General features: G+C 38.1%; 1 protein-coding gene across 1 annotated transcript; it reads right to left on the bottom strand.

Moving 5' to 3' along the window:
• Positions 1-10,261: 10,261 nt before the first annotated feature.
• On the bottom strand, positions 10,262-17,002 carry LOC109475399 (cytochrome P450 3A19-like; the record flags this gene model as incomplete). Its single annotated transcript, XM_019776003.1, has 7 exons — positions 10,262-10,360; positions 11,330-11,492; positions 12,906-13,043; positions 13,863-13,951; positions 14,676-14,836; positions 16,356-16,440; positions 16,886-17,002. Coding segments are annotated over 7 exons (840 nt in total), but the record flags the coding sequence as incomplete, so codon positions are not given.
• Between the last annotated feature and the right edge of the window lie 2,298 nt (positions 17,003-19,300).

Below are 19,300 nucleotides of genomic sequence, written 5' to 3' on the forward strand. Positions count from 1 at the left end.
ATCAGACTGGATACAAAACCACTTCTGATGAACCCATATTGTACGGCTGTACAATAGTAGTACTGAAACAAAGATTATGTAAACGCCGTAATTTAAAAATAATAGTCACTTTGTTATACAATGTAGATTACATAGCAAAGAGAGAAATGATCTGTATAGGCTTGTACAAAACCTATATCCTTACTTCATACACGTGAGCATTGTAGAAAAAATCATATTCCTAATGCGACTTGACAAACCTTCCTTCGAATAACAGATTTGTTGCTTTATCTCTACTACAACTGAAAAGCGAGAAGTTGAATTTATGTAATGATAGCTAGTTTTATTTTGTATATACCTTTTCATCATGTAGACGAAATAATATATTGATTGACGGAGTCGCTGATACAAAGGACGAGACTTGGGAGCAGTGTGAACAGAAAGTAAGGGAACTAGTCAGGGAGAAACTGAAGCTAGACCCAAAACAGATAGAGATCGAGAGAGCGCATAGAAACGGACGGTTCAACGACGGAGGACGACCACGCCCAATTGTAGCAAAGCTACTAAGATACAAGGACAGAGATCAAATCATGAAACGAGCAAAATACCTGAAGGGAACCCACATCTACATTAATGAGGACTACTCAGAGAAGGTGAGACAGAAGAGGAAGGAACTGATCCCACAGATGAAAGCTGAAAGAGAACGAGGAAACATCGCGTACCTGAAGTTTGATAAACTCGTTGTACACCCACCTGGGGAGGGAAGAACATTGAAGACACGATTGGAAATTCCTGAACTGTTTCCTGTGGAAATTCCTGAACTGTTTTGAGCTAAGTCAAGTAAACCTTGAACACCCGTCATGAACTCAAAAACCCCACAACCCAGCACCCTGATATTTAACCCTACTGAACTAAATAATTTAGACAATAAGTCACAAATTTCCCCACTTGATCCTGATACAAACTTTCTTAACGACTTTTATACTTCTATAAATACATCTTCCCAATATTATACTGCTGAATCCTTTAATAAATCTTGTAACATGTCCTGTTGTAACACTCTATCTCTGTTCCACTTAAATGTACGAAGCCTTCCTTGCCATTTTAATGAGCTCAACGAATATCTCTCCTCCCTGCACCAAAATTTTACAGTTCTTGCAATAACAGAAACATGGCTAACAGATGATATCACAGAAAATTATAGTATACCTGGTTATAATAGCATACATCACTGTAGAAAAAATAGATCTGGAGGGGGGGTTTCACTATACATAAGAAACGACGTATGCTATCAAGAACGACCCGACCTAGAATTTATCATCGACGACACAGGCACAAAGAGTATATCCATTGAAATCATTCCAAGTAACCCGAAGGAGAAAAAACAATATTGAGCTGTGTGTATCGCCCACCAAATACCGACATTGCAGAATTTAATGAGCGCATAAAGGAATCTATGAACAATATAAATAGGGAAAGAACAACTTGTTACATTATTGGTGATTTCAATATTAATCTGTTAAACAACACTAACAAACCCACTACTGATCATGTAAATGAAATGTTCTCATCTGGTTTTTACCCACTTATATGCAAACCTACCAGAATTACACCCTACTCTGCTACCTTGATAGATAACATTTATACAAATTCTGTTAGCAACAATATCAAAGTTGGCATCCTTATCACTGACATATCAGATCACTTCCCAATATTCCTTACATCCGATTTAAACGAGCCAGTAAGGCAGACAGACAAAATATCTTATCGTCAAGTTAACACAACTAACATTCAGAAATTTACACAATCCCTATCAGAAATAGTATGGACCGACGTATTAAACGAAACAGACACAGAAAAAGCATATAATCAATTTTTTGGAACATACGGATCGTTATTCGAAAAATGTTTCCCAAAGAAAATTACAAAAATCTCCCAACATTCTCGCAGAAAACCCTGGCTAAGCAGTGGATTGTTAAAGTCAATACGCAGAAAAAACAAGCTCTTTACTAAATATGTCAAGAACCCGACGCCCTTAAATCACAGTATCTATAAAAAATACCGGAATAAGTTAAATCATCTCCTAAAAAATGCAAAGAAGGAATACTATCACAGAAAGTTCAATGAAGCCACCAGTAATATAAAACAAACATGGAACCTGATAAATGACGTTTTGAATCGTAATAAAAGTAAATCAGCTGGTCCAAACAAAATACAAATTGGTACCAAAACTACCGAAAATAAAGAAGAAATATGTAACGAATTCAATGATTTTTTCATTAATATTGGACCTACGCTTGAGAGTAAAATCCCAAAAGGAATACAAGACCCTCTTAGCTACATCACCTTACAAGTAAATTCTAACCTAACAACTTTTATACCACCAACCTGTGCTGAAATTACAGATATTATCAAAAACTTAAAAGACTCAGCTGCTGGTCATGACGAAATAAGCCCTAAAGTACTAAAGTTATCACTGCCCTATGTTATTGCCCCTCTAACGCATATTTTGTCTCTATCCTTGCAAAATGGAGTTGTTCCTCACCCACTAAAAGTCGCAAAAGTGACGCCTATTTTTAAAAGCAGTGATCCACTTAGCGTTAATAACTATCGACCAATATCTGTCCTTCCCTGCGTATCTAAGGTCTTAGAAAAACTAGTATATAATCGTCTTCTGAAACATTTAAATCAAAATAACATCCTATATAAACACCAATATGGCTTCAGAAAGGGCTATTCTACGTCTCTAGCACTCATACACTTAATGGAAAAAATCTCTACCGCTATAGATAACAAAGAATACACTATAGGAATCTTTCTCGATCTATCAAAGGCTTTTGATACAGTTAATCATTCCATTCTACTCAATAAACTAAAACGATATGGTATATGTGACACCGCAATAAAATGGTTCTCTTCTTATCTATCCAATAGACAGCAATACGTAACCCTTAATGATAATAAATCACAACTCAAAATGATAGAATGTGGTGTCCCACAGGGTTCGATACTAGGACCCCTACTTTTTTTGATTTATTTAAATGACCTCGAAAAAGCATCCTCAATTATATTCTTTATCCTATTTGCAGATGATTCAAATCTTTTTCTTTCAAACTCGAATTTTGATACGCTAGTAAACCTGGCTAACGAAGAATTGAAAAAGGTTATATCGTGGTTTGAGGCAAATAAATTATCAGTCAATGTTAAGAAGACATACTACCTTATTTTCTGTAATAGAAATAAAACCTACAATAGAAGCGCCAAAATCTTTTTAAAAAATGTGACCCTTTCTCAAGAGAGTCAAGCCAAATTCTTAGGTATAATCATTGATGAACGATTGACCTGGAAACCACATATAACTATGTTAGGTAAAAAAATTTCAAAAACTATCGGTATTATTGGAAAAATTAAACATCTTCTTACTCAAAAAACCATTATTACCATATACAATAGCTTAATATACCCATATCTAACCTACGGGAATATAGTCTGGGGATGCGCCTACAAAACCACACTACAGCCCCTAGTATTACTCCAAAAAAGATTTGTTCGTTCAGCCACCGGCGCCAGTTTCCACGCACATTCTGCACCTTTGTTTACAAAACTTAATATTTTGAATATTTTTGACATAAACAAACTTCATCTGATGCTATTTACGTTTAAATTCCTTACTTGTTCTCTTCCAGACACATTTAATGGTCTTCTAAATCTTAATTCCCATTTTCATACTTACCAAACTCGACAAAGTGCCCATTTCCATATCCCCCTAGTTAGAACGTCCGTAGCCCAAAATTGAGTGTAAAATATAAATGTACAACTACTTGGAATAATCTCCCGCTCCACCTAAAATGTTTAACATCAATGATTAGCTTTAAACGAAATCTTAAAAATCACATACTTTTATTTCCCACCGACATTTGATGTCTTATTACTGTGATTTCATCTGTATAAGTTTGAATTTCCGTTTCTTTTTAAAATTCATTTATTTTTTCTTGAGTTATTGCTGTTAACCTATGTTTTAACATATTATTTGTAATTAGCGTTATTTATCAATCACTTTTGTTACTCATTGTTACTATTTGTTTTTTTACCATTATCATATTGATCATATTGATCAAATTTACTAACTACTTATTGTTATTTATTGTTACCATTTGATTTGTCAGTATTATTTCAGTTGTTAATTAATTTTGTCGGGGAAGATCCCAGACAAGCCACTATGGCTTCATATCTTTCCCCAGCATTTTATTTTATTGTCAGTAATATGTTCATTTTATTGTTTTTTTTAATATATATGTGAACCAATAAACAAACAAACAAACAATGTTTTTCTTTGACCTGTACTTAGCCCAGTGTGGCAAAAATGTGCAATAAAGGTCGCCATTTATCTATTTAGTATCGTTAACATTTAATAGAGACTAGACGATCGATTGTTTTGGACAGGTTCACGCAGATGGCTCGAGAAATAGTTTTATGAGAAGGCTCGACATGAGCTAACTTATTACTAACTCGTATTTTGGGTAACTTGTACGGTTGTACAATACTGCCTAACTCTGAGTATGTGAAAAACAGAAAGTATTATTTAAGAAAGGGTAAAAAAGACAGCAAATAAGAGCAAAGACAAGATACATTATAGAAGGCGAAAAGCAAAAAAAGTACGTATTAAATTAAAAAAAAACAAAGTCAAAATTGTATAACCTTTTTCGAAAATGGGAAAATAAATCTATATATCACAAATTAATAATAAAATATTGCATGAAATACTACCTTATGGAAAAAAAAATTATATGTTTAGAAGAATATGTTGAGCACATGTAATGTATGTAATTGTGTCGAAGACTTCGAGCATTTGTTTTTAAGGTTTAAAAGACTGATAACATTTTTAAGGAAAACTTTTGTCAATTGATATGTAATTGTTTAAAATCTAATGTACTAGAAAATCTGAAAGAAATTGTACTGGGATACAAAACACATTACTTGAATTTATCTGAAATATTCGTAATAATCAACTCATCAATAGGTATTGCAAAGAGTGTTATATTAAAGAACTGGTGTAATAACAGAAACAATGATAAATACACATCAATGGATATATACCGTATTTTCAAATCAGAAATCATTTTATACTTTTACCTTGTAAACAACATAATATACAAACATGCCTACGATGAATAAAGTTTGTAAAAACTTTAAAAAAAAAACGTTAATATATTATTTGGCATGCTGTTTAGATACCTGTATCATATATGCATTTATAAGAGGGTTTGTACGAATGAATTTCACATTTTTCGTTCTACCCTTGTCTGAGAACTTTAAAGTCTCATAGAGTGTACTGTTATTTTTAGCGCTAAAACAGATTATTTACGGGAAGTCTAACTTCAAATGCTCATGTTTCTTCACCACGCGCTGCATCACTTCCCTGCAGTTCTTCTTCGCCTCGTCAGGGGTCGTCCCGTACGTCCAAACCTTTGCAAACTCCGTCTTACCAGGGAGAAACTCATCGTCAAAAGACATGATCCAAGTGATCATGACGTCAGGAACTTTCTTTAGGATTTCCAGCTCATACTCGTTGACCATGTCTCCGACCTTCCCCGTGTAGTCACCGCGGACTTAGAGCGGCAGGTTGAGAGCGGCCCGTCCCGTGGGTACAGGGGGGGGGGGCAGGACCCCGGCAGCACAGCCCGAGGAGCACGTGCAGCTTCCGCGGGACCGACAGGCAGGTTTCCGCGTACAGGCCGCTCAGGTTACTGGACATACAACCATTCACCTCAATCAGCTTGATCTGCAGGGAAAAGTACGTAAAAGTAACTCATGTGCTGTCTCGAATTATCGCCAGCCTTGTAGTATAATCATAACATCAAAAGCCACATACTCAAGCTACGTTAGAAGACCGAACACTATTTTCCGATTACAAGTGTTTCATCGTATTTTAGAAATAGAATTCTTGTTAAAATTCTTTATTAATAGCTGCTTTTAAATATTGTGATCGATTTTAAAGATGTTAGTTGTAAATTAGGATAATACATCAGACTCAACTATGTAAGTCTGCTTGCTTTTTGCTAATTAAGTCATTGTCACTGTTCATTGTTAGTGTAGCGTAAGAGTAGACGTTTCACCAACATCTGAATGTAGACGTAGCAGCAGCACTACAACACAAAAAACCCATGTGCTTCGAACTGAACACTATCCACACAGGTAAACATGCCTGTCCTTGGCACTGAACACTATCCATACAGGCACACATGGCTGTCCTTGGTACTGACCACTATCCACACAGGTTAACATGCCTGTCCTTGGTACCGATCACTATCCACAGGTATACCTGCCTGTCCTTGGTGCTGAGCACTATCCACACAGGTAAACATGCCTGTCATTGGTACTGATCACTATCCACACAGGTATACATGCCTGTCCTTGGTACTGAACACTACCCGCACAGGTAAACATGCCTGTCCTTGGTGCTGAACATTATCCATACAGGTAAACATGCCTGTCCTTGGTACTGATCACTATCCACACAGGTATACATGCCTGTCCTTGGTACTGAACACTACCCGCACAGGTAAACATGCCTGTCCTTGGTGCTGAACACTATCTACACAGGTATACATGCCTGTCCTTGGTGCTGAACACTATCCACACAGGTAAACATGCCTGTCCTTGGTGCTGAACACTATCCACACAGGTTAACATACCTGTCCTTGGTACTGAACACTATCCACACAGGTAAACATGCCTGTCCTTGGTGCTGAACACTATCCACACAGGTTAACATACCTGTCCTTGGTACTGAACACTATCCACACAGGTTAACATGCCTGTCCTTGGTACTGAACACTATCCACACGGGTTAATATGTTAATAAAAGTCATCATATTAATATGCCTGTCCTTGGTGCTGAACACTATCCAAACAGGTTAACTTACCTGTCCTTGGCACTGAACATTATTCATACAGGTAAACATACCTGTCTTTGGTGCTGAACACTATCCATACAGCCAAACATACCTGTCCTTGGTACTGATCACTATCCACACAGGTATACATGCCTGTCCTTGGTGCTGAACACTACCCGCACAGGTAAACATGCCTGTCCTTGGTGCTCAACACTATCCACACAGGTAAACATGCCTGTCCTTGGCATTGAACACTATCCGCACAGGTAAACATGCCTGTCCTTGGTACTGATCGGTATCCACATAGAATAATATGCATATTATTGGCGCTAAAATTATCCACACAGATTAACATGTCTGTCCTTTGTACTAGCAGCATTGCTTCGAAGTTTAGATAAAGTATCCATGAACTTTTAACTTAAATCCCCGCTTGAAACGGGGATCATAGCAATTGCAACTGGGAAAAAGGTCTACCTAGTTAAAAAGGGATTTCAGTATTACATCTTGTTCTAAAGCCTAAAACAAAAGGTTGACTGAAACATGAAACTGTCCTTACTTTGCCTCATCTCTGCGGAGCTCGTTTCACAACCCCTGTGCCTCCGTTCAGATGTGTTGTGGTGTGAGGAAAGTATCGAGGGTTTGTCGTCATCTTTCTACGAAACAGTCTTAGTTTAAGGTCTCCTTCATGTATTACTCCAAGTAAAAGACTATCAAGTCAAAAACTAAACGGATGTATGAACGTGTGTTTTTATTGGTGATAATTTTCCATTAAGCCATCCCAACTGATGTAAAACGTCAAAGCGGTGAAAGCTTGTTTGTAATTTTTGGCAGCCGCGCGCTAGGTCGGACGTGGGCAGTCCAATGTTGTGAGTTGTGCGGTGATAGGCTTGCAGCGCAAGAAGGCTAAGTGCAGTTTGTAATTCCGATGAAAAGGGATTATGTGTATAGAAGGTGTTGGCATTTTTTTTAAATGAGATGTAGAGTAAGTGTGCTTAACATAGCATTAACGATATCAATTGATCTAATGTGGGATCATAGGGAACACGGTCTCGTAAGGCACTCATTAATGCCTGGTTTCTAATGTTTTGAAAAAAAAAACACTCATGAATAAGACATCAAACGTCGGGAGTGCACGCTTAATCCTATATACAACTCAGGAACATGCAAAGAGTTTGTCTATTGTACTGTTATCGATGTGACAGGATATTAATATGTGTAATTTTACATTCTCTGACTACGTAGCCTCAACGAGCCATGTGTCACCTGTGAGAAGATAAACATGCCCAGTATGACTCGAAAAATTTTTGTTATGGCTTTACCGCACCAAGGATGTTAATAACATTGTTGTTATTACAATACTTTTGCTAATGCATGGAGGAACCATTTACATGTAGCAATGGTTGTTAAAAAAAGAATTTGTACAAGAAGCCATTATCTCTCAGGGTCTTTTTTTTACAAAACAGCACATTTATGATCACAATAATTTTTGGAAATCCGTCTCGTCCTAAACACGTTTATCTTTTATTTTATCATCTTAAAAAGGCCACAAGTGCATTGTTAACTGCCTTATGTTTTCTCTATGTTTTTTTCAATCCCTTTCGTAGATTAACAGGAAAACGTAATGGACACTCCTGGTTACTGTAAAAGGCTCCAAGATAATAATGATTATGATTACTTAATAATTGAGCTACGTAACACAATTGTCATACAGGAGCATGTGCTATGAATGTAGTTTATCCTTAAGCTGTGCCTTCAATTATCGTTTTTTAAACCAGAGTGTCAAACAACACGTTAATCAACCAATTCTTGCACTGGGTACATGAAGACACTTGCAATCATTCTGTGTGTTAGTTAATCAACGACGTACGTTAGTCTTGTACATAATTATAACAGACGCACAGTAAAGAAAATAAAACATATGTCAGTGGCTACTAATCTTACAACAAATATCTGTGACAAATACCTGTGACAAGAAAGACCAATAATTTTGAACTAGTGAAAGTGCTGAGGACGAACTCTAATACCTATAAGGGTATATCAACTTTAAAACAGATCAAAGCTTATAGATGTTATTTTATGAAACAGTAAATGTAAAACAACGCTACCTAGAACTAGAGTATAGAGACTTCGAATTTACTTACATTCTGACTCCTGGCCTTATTTCTTAAACTTAGACCAATATGTCTACTGTGCTTTACATAAATAAGATCCTTAATTCTTGTATTAGACGCAATATTCTCTGATATTCATCATTATCTCTTTTGAAACGTCTAAATGTTAGAATATCTTTAATGTTAGCTTTGTTAATGTGTCTCAGTTGTAGTTTCTGTTCTGAAATATGCCTGCATTTTCAACTATATGGTGCCTAAATGCGCAATCACATTCGTCGTCTGTACATCGTATGATCATCTATGATGAACGTTGTGACGTTAAACCGGCCAGTATTTTACCCTGGGTAAAAACAATAAGGAAGTGCTCCCACTGTGACCTTCCCAGCAGATTGAATAGTGAATTGGCCCATAAACTCATAAAAATCCTAGACTGTCTATCCTTCAGAACAAAGGCAGGAGTATTTGCATACTGGTCAGTTTTCAAAGATTCAAATTTTTTATTATCTACTGGTTTTCAGTGTAACATTTTCAAAAGGCAGAATGACCCAGATACTTGTTACGAAGCCACATAAGCAAGGAAATCGCAACTTTCAGTTCGAAAAATCAATCTTGAACAAATTCCAACTTTCAAATCAGCCCTGTCAAAGTTTTATCCAATGACATACATGCACATGTATATGGCGCCCTTACTATATACATGTAATACCCTTCCTTGCTATATCAAACTTTCAAAGTGTCTACTTGTATCTGTCTTTCTCACAACTGAATTAGCTTTGGCAGTTTTGTGTCTGACATATGGCTTGTAAATGTGATGCCTACTTGCAGTCAGATAAACCAGTATGGACTTAGGCTCTGTATGTAGAACTGGGCATGTAACTGTCAACCAAGGTCTCAAGCTACAAGTCAGAATATGGCAAGCCAGTATACTTTATATTTCTGGATACTCGTGAATATAGCTTCTTATATATGTGTGTGTGTCTCATTTTAAAGTGTCTTGAAGAGAAATTTTTACTTGGCAAGCTAAACTGTCTTAGACAGGCCTCCCCCATGTACACTGCACGGCTGCCAGAACAAGACTGAAGTCTGGTAGTTTATGTTATCGAATTTATATCGGCAGGGTGGGGTCATTATATAGTATTACTGGCCTCTTTAAGAAACCCGAGTCTGCCTTTGGATGTAAGACCGTGTTTTTAAACCCGTCAAAACAGCTGGGTTTTTTTATTAAACATTTACAAATCTCATAATAACGTCTTAGATGTATCGTACGATGGACGAGTGATCAGACCCTTAGATAACTGAAGCCCGAGATTCCACTTTCAGCCAGAGTTCCCCGTCAATCTGGTTGGCCAAGGTGTTCTTGATGCGGACAGGAATCTGTGGAAAGAATATAAAAATGAGCAACACGAAAATACGTACAAAATACAGCTGCAGCCAGTAAAATAGTGACTTTTAAAAGTCTCCTTGCCTTCTGTGACTCCTTCCCGTAGATCTTCACAAGTCTTGGCCTGGCCTCGTGTTCTCGCGAGACTAGGTCACTCCGTGATTAAGACGTACAATGGGCGTCGAAAATTTGGAGGTACGTGTTTTGCTTCTTATTGAAGAATATTTTACTGATTAATACGTGACTGATGAACCTCTTGAACGAAAAATAGCTTCAATGTTATGTATTTTTCACTTACCTTGTTCGTTGAACAATGTTCCCTGTGTTTTATTGGTTTTCTAATCATTAATCTCACGTTGACTGGGCCGAAGCAGTTTTGCAACCGCAATGAGCTAGCTACCACAGGTTTCTGCTGGTTGAGGTTAACATCAATGTCATTAAAAATTTAAAAAAAATGAAATAATTTTTTTTTCTCAGAGTGTTTTTGCATGAAGTGAAGACATTCACAGATCATCCTCAAAGCTTTGTGTCATTAAGCGCTAATTAATTTAACAATGCATTTAAATATCCGTCAAAATCTTCTACCTTGACCTTATGAAATCTCCATCTTACCGTTACTCTGTTCTTTTGAAAATCATTTTACCCTATCCTTTTTTAAATGATGAAAGACCTAATACAATAGTATACATTTGAACCAATAGTATAACGTACAGGTCACAGCAAAAGAATAACGTGTATATACATGTATGCATATCAAGCTATTACTAGCACTACATATTAGTCTAATTTGAAAATCCATTTCTACCCGCTTTTCTCTTATGATGAAAAGGCACCAAAAGACATGTTTGGGGATTATAAACGAGAATATTAAAAAAAAAAGGAGGTTATGATTCTGAAAAGTTCCACCCCCTCATAGGTTTTCAAGGTACAGTAGACTAGAAAAGTATGAAATCGTGATTTACCACAGTTTTGTCACAGGTGACGAAGCGAAACTTCTCCAGGGCTTTAGCCAGAACAAACTTGAGCTCCAGCATGGCAAGGCGCATGCCCACACAGTTCCTGGGTCCGGAGCCGAACGGGAGGAAGGCGTAAGCATCACGGGATTCCTTCTCTTCCTTAGTGAACCTGTCAACCAACCGGAAACAGACATTAGCCATTTGCGTGAAAGTTCATGTGTCAGTGAGTTGGTTCTCTAACTCCAAAAAAATGACTCCCCGGGAATTTTCGACCGAATCTCTCGGTCTTTATCAGCTTTCTGACCTGAGTGGTGTAGACCCGTAACTTTTACCCGCTTGAGCATTGGGTCAAAGCCCTTTCAGCTCTGGATCTTTTGATCTTTTGATCACTCTGGTCACGCAGTCTCACTGGAAGGATTTACATCTTGGACATATAACTTGCTTATTTTGCGAGAGGAGTGAAGAAATCCATTTACATCATGGCATACCAACAGGGCGGGGGCGTTACAGACTTCCGACGAACTTTGACCTAGTGCTGACATCACAGGTGGGTAAAAAACGGGCCTACAGACATATTAAATCAGGTGAATGACAAATACAGACATAATGGAGGCTCAAATCAAGTTGATGTACTTATATTAGCGCCGCCACTGTGCAATTAAATATAAGACACAAGAAAAGAAAAAAAAGCTAAGGTACAAACCTAGTCAAAATAGGGTAGACGTACTTTAAAGTAAGGTAGACGTATATGTTGGGATCATGGACTTGATAAATATGAATTATAATAAACAGAAATGAATATGCCGGAAACAGATATCAAATTCTGAGAGCATTTGTCCCGTCCCCTAAATATAATGACGATTTGGACAAAAACAGATTAGTAGTAGGAGTAATAATTGGTAATGATAATAGTTGTGATGGTAATGAGAACAATGATAATTAAAGTTAGATTAGGAACTTCTGTGCAATTCTACGTTTTGAAAGAGGTAGGATAAGTTTTTTTCTGCAGTGTCTGTAACCGAATCCATTGCTTGAAGCCACCATACGAGTCCATAAAATTGTAAGCATTTGGTTAAATACGTCGGTGAACAATATGCACTTGAATAATATGATACACCAAAAAAAGTTAGCATGAAAGTTCATCTGTGTCGGTATAATTTATTATGACAAAAAGGGGCGGGTAAACGTTCTTGCCAACACTGAGTAAATTGGGACTTACCCAAATTTTCACCCGACTCCGTCAGCCTTGTTCATGGAATGGACCCTTCTACTGCAGCTTCCGGGATGTGACGTTGGAAACACGTGATGGATCGTACGTGCCAGATAACCTGTGTCGCCCCCCGTCTCTGTTCAGTGTTTGACGGTTGACCCGAATGTACACCAACTCTTTATATGGCACGTACGACCCTCTGCTGCAATCACGTGTTTCCGACGTCACGCCAAAGAAGATACCAAAAAGTTATTCAATCAACTGGATATGATTTTGGAAAAAATATCCAGTTGCTTGAATAACTGTTTTTTTTTTAATTTAATTAATCTTTAAAATCTACAGCAAGCTTACAACCATATCGACGTACTATACCTCTCAGGTTTGAACGTCTCGGGTTCTGGCCAGATGTCTGCATCATGGTGAATTGCCCAGACGGGGACGTTGACGACAATGCCTGCCGGAATGTGCAGGCCTTTCACCTCGGTATCTTCTTTGCAAACGCGGTCAATCCTGGTGAGAAATAATTTTTATTAAATCATTCAAAACCAAAAACCATAGAGCTGCTCGTAGAAATCAAATGACTTGAAACAAACATCAGGATAGCGTTCATAGAGCAGCAGCATGAATAAACGATTCTAAATGAACAAATTTGTATTTCCTTTTCTTTCTGTATGTGCAAATTTACACAGACACATACAAAGACGCGGGGAGAGAGAGGGAGAGCAATGTAGTTTTCTAATGGTTCGTGTTGTTAGAGTCACACTTAGCTCTATGACAATAGTATTGTTGAGGTCACGATTCCAACTCGGGGCCCAGCCAGACAGTTTCTGGCAATGAAAAGTATAATATAAAAGACATCAAAACACAGGGATTTAAAACAGTTGCTCATGGGCACTTTTTTGTATATATTCCTTATATGAATTGTTCACACAGGCAGTCCAGCCAGGCCCCGGTACTTCAGCATACGAGGATATATATAATACTGAGTAAAAAAAAAACATAAATATACACATACACCTGCCCTAATGTTCGTATTTTTATTACGATTTGGTAAATTTGTCTGTTAGTCCATCATAGTATGTACGTTGCAGTCTAACGATGAGTTTAGGAAGAAAAAAGACCAGCGACACGTTAAAGATATAAGTCTTATTTTCTTTAAGTTAAAACTTTTGATGTAACACATTTTTGTTCTTGCAGTTAAAAATGAATGAATTAAAAACGAATCTACAAAAAGTATTGCAGTTTGCAGTCATCATATAAGTTCTTAAAATATTCATTAACCTTATGGATATTGCCAACCATATAATAGTTCAATATTATTTTACGTACCTCTGAGCAGCAGGAAACAGCCGCAGGGTCTCGTTGATGCACATCTCCAAATACGGCATCTCCTGGACGGCCTCGTAGTCTATCCTTCCCTTTTGACGGATTAAATTTGTTTCAAACATAAACAAACTTTTGACTTTAACTGACTTTAACATACAAGGTGTACATGTTATATAACGGTGACATTTACTCGTGTTATCAACCAGTGTGTTGACAATACTTAGCTTTGAAGGTAAAAAAAAACTAATTTTAATGCTCTTATAAACGGATAGAAATACGTGCATCACATCCTGGACATGAATAATTAATAAAACGGGCATGTTTTAACAAGTGCAGTATGCGAAATTGTCTGTTTGGGACTGAGAATACATTTACCAATCGTTATTGACATTAGGTCCTGGACAGTATCTTTTTTGTGTGACAAAACTCATTCTGTTGGGAGCTCCTTTTGCAATGTTAAGGCCAATCAGAGGTCTGCGAGAAGTATGATAGGATTTCACAACGCTCTTCCTAAAGCAGCACCAGCACTGTTGAGGAATCGCATTATTGACATTATCAAATATACAATATATGTCCTTAAAAAGCTTCTGGTGATGTACTTGCACTAGAAGCTGAATGCACTATATGTGTAAGTGACCTCTGACATCCTTGAAGTAATTTTGAAATGTTGATGCGGCTTTGTATTTGAATATGCCATATGCTTTTTTACATGATATATATGTACACTAGTGTGTGCTTTAATGATTCTAGGTAGAATAGATTTAATTTTATGTCTAATTCAGATGAATTTAAAAAAAAAACATCGAAACATCTTACCCTCTTTTCAATCACACTGTCAAGCTCCTGGATGACTTTGTCCTGTGCCTCCTGGTTGAGTGCGAGGTTGTAGGCTGTGAGGGAGATGGTGTTGGCTGTCGTGTCGTACCCGGCTGCCCAGAACAGCACGGCGTTGGCCTTGATTTCTTTCTTGGAAACACCTGCGGAGCCGAGATATACTTGGGTTGCACCTACAATATCATCTATAGGGCTTATCCACCACAGATGGTCACGTGACTCTTCCCCCGGCAGCGAGCATTGTCCGCCATTAGGGGGTGCAGCCTGGTGCCTATCGCTATGGTACGCTATGCAAACTCTTGGCGATAGTTGCGTGTTTTGGGCCACAATCTACGTTTTGAACACTCTTCTTGTTCGTAACATTGTCCTTGGGGTTGTTCTGGCTCCATGACCACGTCTCATGTTCTCAAGATCGGCTTTTATCGGCTTTTTTTGCTGATCAGAAATCGGTGTGTTTTACCCTGGCGTAGGGGCCTGTAGATGCCAACGTGGGTAGCCATGGCCACGTATCTGTTGGAGCTACCTGTCCTTTTACTCTGTGGTAAATGTCCACGTAGAACAGGGCCCTGGCAACTTGTAACACTCACCTTGTCCAGCCACAGTCGCGGCAGTGCGGACTGTGGATGGCGGCCGGTCGGCGGCCGATGGCCCCGCATTTGTTTGTTATTATCCAGACACAGTCCGAGGCTGTTCCAAAATAGCGACCTTTGCGTATCCCGACAGTCTACAACGTACTTCACCACGAAACTGCACGTCCCACAACACTCTCTACACATCCTGATACAACGATCAAATCAAATCAAACGCTTTCAGACTCTTAAAGGGTTTGAACCGATCCTGTGTGTAAAAACTTCTGCCCCGTGAGTACAAAGCTTAGTCGCGTCAATGGACTCCGCTGGCGGTAGACGCCGTCTCGATCAGACTGATCAAAACTCAACAAAAACGGGTCAATCCCAACAGATTTTATTTTGTTCCAGTAACGAGAGGTATGAGTGGTGGTTAACTCTTCGTGTAATAGGACAAAGGACAGTTTACCTAACGTTTGTCGGCCATTTCAACGCTTGGAAACTCAATGTAGAGGTGGACCCCAAAATGGCGTCGCACGGGACATGAGGGGTGGTGACGTCATGATGACGTGTGGTGAATAAGCTCTATATCTCGCCCGGTATATGCACTATGAGGGTATTTCTCGTGCAATGACGCATCACACCGCAGCGAAACGCAACACATAAAGTAGTAACTACGCCACCACAGGGCCGGCAAAAAGATCAAGGGGTCTATGACGTGATTAATACATAGACTTATTCCAAAAAATATTGCGTGAAAATGCCAATAGGGCAAGGGTTAAAGGTAAATTCTTTGAGTTTCTAAACAGTTTGAAGTTTGTAATGATAAATAATGAAATTGAATATTGATTGTCATGAAACTTCATCTTTGTTGGTCGCAATCACAATAAAATGTTAGGCTTTACACAACGAGGACAAAGAAATAAACTTTCAACGATCACCGTCGCCCTAATAAGGATAATTAATGATTAATCACCTGGTTTTGATACATGTTACCTATTACCAAGAGGAAACGTTTAAACAAATATACCTGGTGATGTCCCAGAGACAATTGTTACAACATATTTCCATGTTTATGTAGAATATATGTACTGACCATGCTTGATGATGTTACTCGGTACTTCCTTGTCCAGGTCTTCGTTGTGTGACTTAAGCATCAGCTGAAGAAAGTCCGCTGGTTTCTAGGAATAATTTGGAAGACATTTGGTGATAAGTCAAAAGCCTTTTTCCCAACGGACCGATATCGATGCATTTGCAGCTATAGAATAATTGAACATATTTAATGAATGAAAGATCTTTCTTATACATACGTTTATGCTCTTAAAAGCTAAGTGCAGGTTATGAATAAACAGGAAAACGTAAAATAGTATCTGACTTAAACTAAATATACTAATTTGAATTACTATTTACAGGTTTAATTTCTTCTAGCTCCCTGAGGCAGTTGTAAACGTACGAACATATGGAGATAATGATGCATGGTTCGCAAAAGTTCATAAGCAATACAAAATTTTCCGTTTTATCTAAAACTCAAAAGCAATCATCTCAATTAATATACTGCACAATCGACTACGAAATGGCACTCGTCCCCGATTTTGATAAAAGGAGATTCAATCTATAAGTACTTACCGCCTCTTCATTGTTGCTTCCTCTCATATTAATCACATTTTCCACCGCCTCGCCGAAAAATCTAATCGGCTCCCGCGGAAACAGGGTCACCCCAAGGCGCTCCAGAATCCTGCCGGCCTGGGGGAACAAAACTTACAGGGACAGGGAGCAAAATTGGTAATTCAAGCCTTAACAGCACTGAATAACCAATATGAACTATACAATGTTATATATCACATAAAGTAAGGAGTATTTTAAAGCTACATTATGCATTACATAAAACATCTTCTGGTAATTTTTTTTAAGACGAATTTACTCAATTGCAAATTGGTGCCATTTAGGAAATAAGTGTGTTAACCCTACCTAGACCGGGCTTTTTTTGACATGGGGGACCGGCGGGGGGGCTCTTTTGACCCCCCCCCAAGAACTCGCTAACGGTATGTCGTATGACCACCAAAGTTTCAGAGAATGGTGTACTAGTAAAAATTTATCATATCTACAATTTTAATGTCGTTATAACTTAATATGGCGTCATTATGACGTCATTAGTGTGATTTTATTGGCCAAAACCGTCTAAATAGGTTTTTTCCTGAAAACTAAATGGTATTCAAGATAACTGTACCAAAAGTGTTTATGACAGAATATTATGGTGTACTAAGTCTTATGTTGCCCATAGCAACACCTCTGACGTCATAAAATGACGTCATGCATATTTAAGATATCCGCCATCTTGGATAATCAATCTTGAATTTTCAAAATAGTTTTTTTCATGACAAAGCCTAAAATACATTGTAAACATACTAAAGACCTTCATTTAAACCTTTTTTTTGAAAAAGAAATGGAAGTATTGATGAAATTTTAATGAAAATAACCTGTATATACCTGTTCTAATGAAATGGTCCGCCATCTTGGATTTTGGCCAATGACGTCATCAAATTAGCATAAATTATGCATATTTAATGTAAAAAATTTACATAGAATTATATGGGATGTTATTATTATTAGAAACCATAAGTAACTTGACATAAAACGCATAAAATTCTATTGTTGAAACAAAAAGTACTAAATTTAGCAAAAAAATGCCTGTCAGAAACCCGTTACCATGGCAACACAAAAATTATTATCTTATTTCAATGATAAAGAATTGTTGCCAACAATATTTTAGGAAAAGTCACTAAGTTTGGCCGTTCTACGGCTAGCCGTTCAGACGCTAGGTGACATCAAAGTTGCCGCGGGCACTTTTAAGCCCCCCCCCCGTGTACACTATATGACATCCAGTAGATTTCTAGCGGGGACCAATCATAGGGCTGCTGACGCGTCACCGACTAGCGGCTATTAGCACCTTGCCTCATGTAAATGCCATGAACTCAACCAGAGCGCGTAATTGTTTCTTGTTTACATCAGTACTAAGCACTAGTACTTCCACAATCAGTTAGTAAAGTCATACCTTAGTAAAATCTACTTTGATGAACGAATCAAAACGGGACTGTAGACATTAAGTTTTACACATTCAAATGTGGCTGCACTAGCGCTAATGGAGCGACCACTACGTACGGGAAGGAACGGATCTTAGCGAAGCCGAGATTTGTGAAGCAAACCCAACCCATCGAAGACGGGCCGCCAAACATAAAAATGGAGGGAAATGACAGACAACAAGCCAACAAAGACAACATCACCAGACCAACAAACTTGGAAAACACCACTTCAAGCGCTAACGTTGTAAGAACTGTGGAACCTCAAACTAGTATGTTTGCGTCAGCGGAAAGGCTGTCGAAGTAACCACTACATTAAAAACTGCGGCGAAAAAGTAACATGGGTTCGTCCCAAATCTAGACGCAAGTGAGCTACAAAAGTAAAGAACCTAAGGCTATGCATCTTGCTTGTTGCTGTCAACTTACCCGTTAAAGATTGAACCGATACATGTACGTACTATAACTTGCCATACCCGGCCAAAGACGACTACATTACTGTTATCATTGTCATTTCTGTGAAATCCTGTGAAAAACATCTACTATTAGTTTGTGTAACATTACGTAGTGCTACAATCTGCGTAAAAAGTGGCTTCATTACGTGTTATCTGCTAAGTCGTGTTGGTATTGAAAACTGTTTTATTTTGCAGTTCTTCTACAAACAACCAGCAGAATTATGAAGATACTAGTACTCGTTCTCAATACACATCTGCAAACTAAAGTAATGGCAGTCCTACGAAAATTCTGTTTCTAATGTATAAGCGCTTTATGTCGACGTACAATGGGTGTGAAATACATGTTTTCGCCCATCGTGTGCCACCGGCTCGGTGGTAATTGGCTACTTTACAAGTGAAGAACCGCTTCCGTGGGCCTTGATGAATTATTCAAATTATTCAGCAGCCCTCTGATTGGTCCCCGCTAGAAATTTACTGGATGTCATTCAGTGACGACCCCCGACCCCCCCCCC

Source organism: Branchiostoma belcheri, unplaced genomic scaffold (assembly GCF_001625305.1).
Source record: "Branchiostoma belcheri isolate BF01 breed outbred unplaced genomic scaffold, Haploidv18h27 scaffold338, whole genome shotgun sequence".
Taxonomy (NCBI): Eukaryota; Metazoa; Chordata; class Leptocardii; order Amphioxiformes; family Branchiostomatidae; genus Branchiostoma; species Branchiostoma belcheri.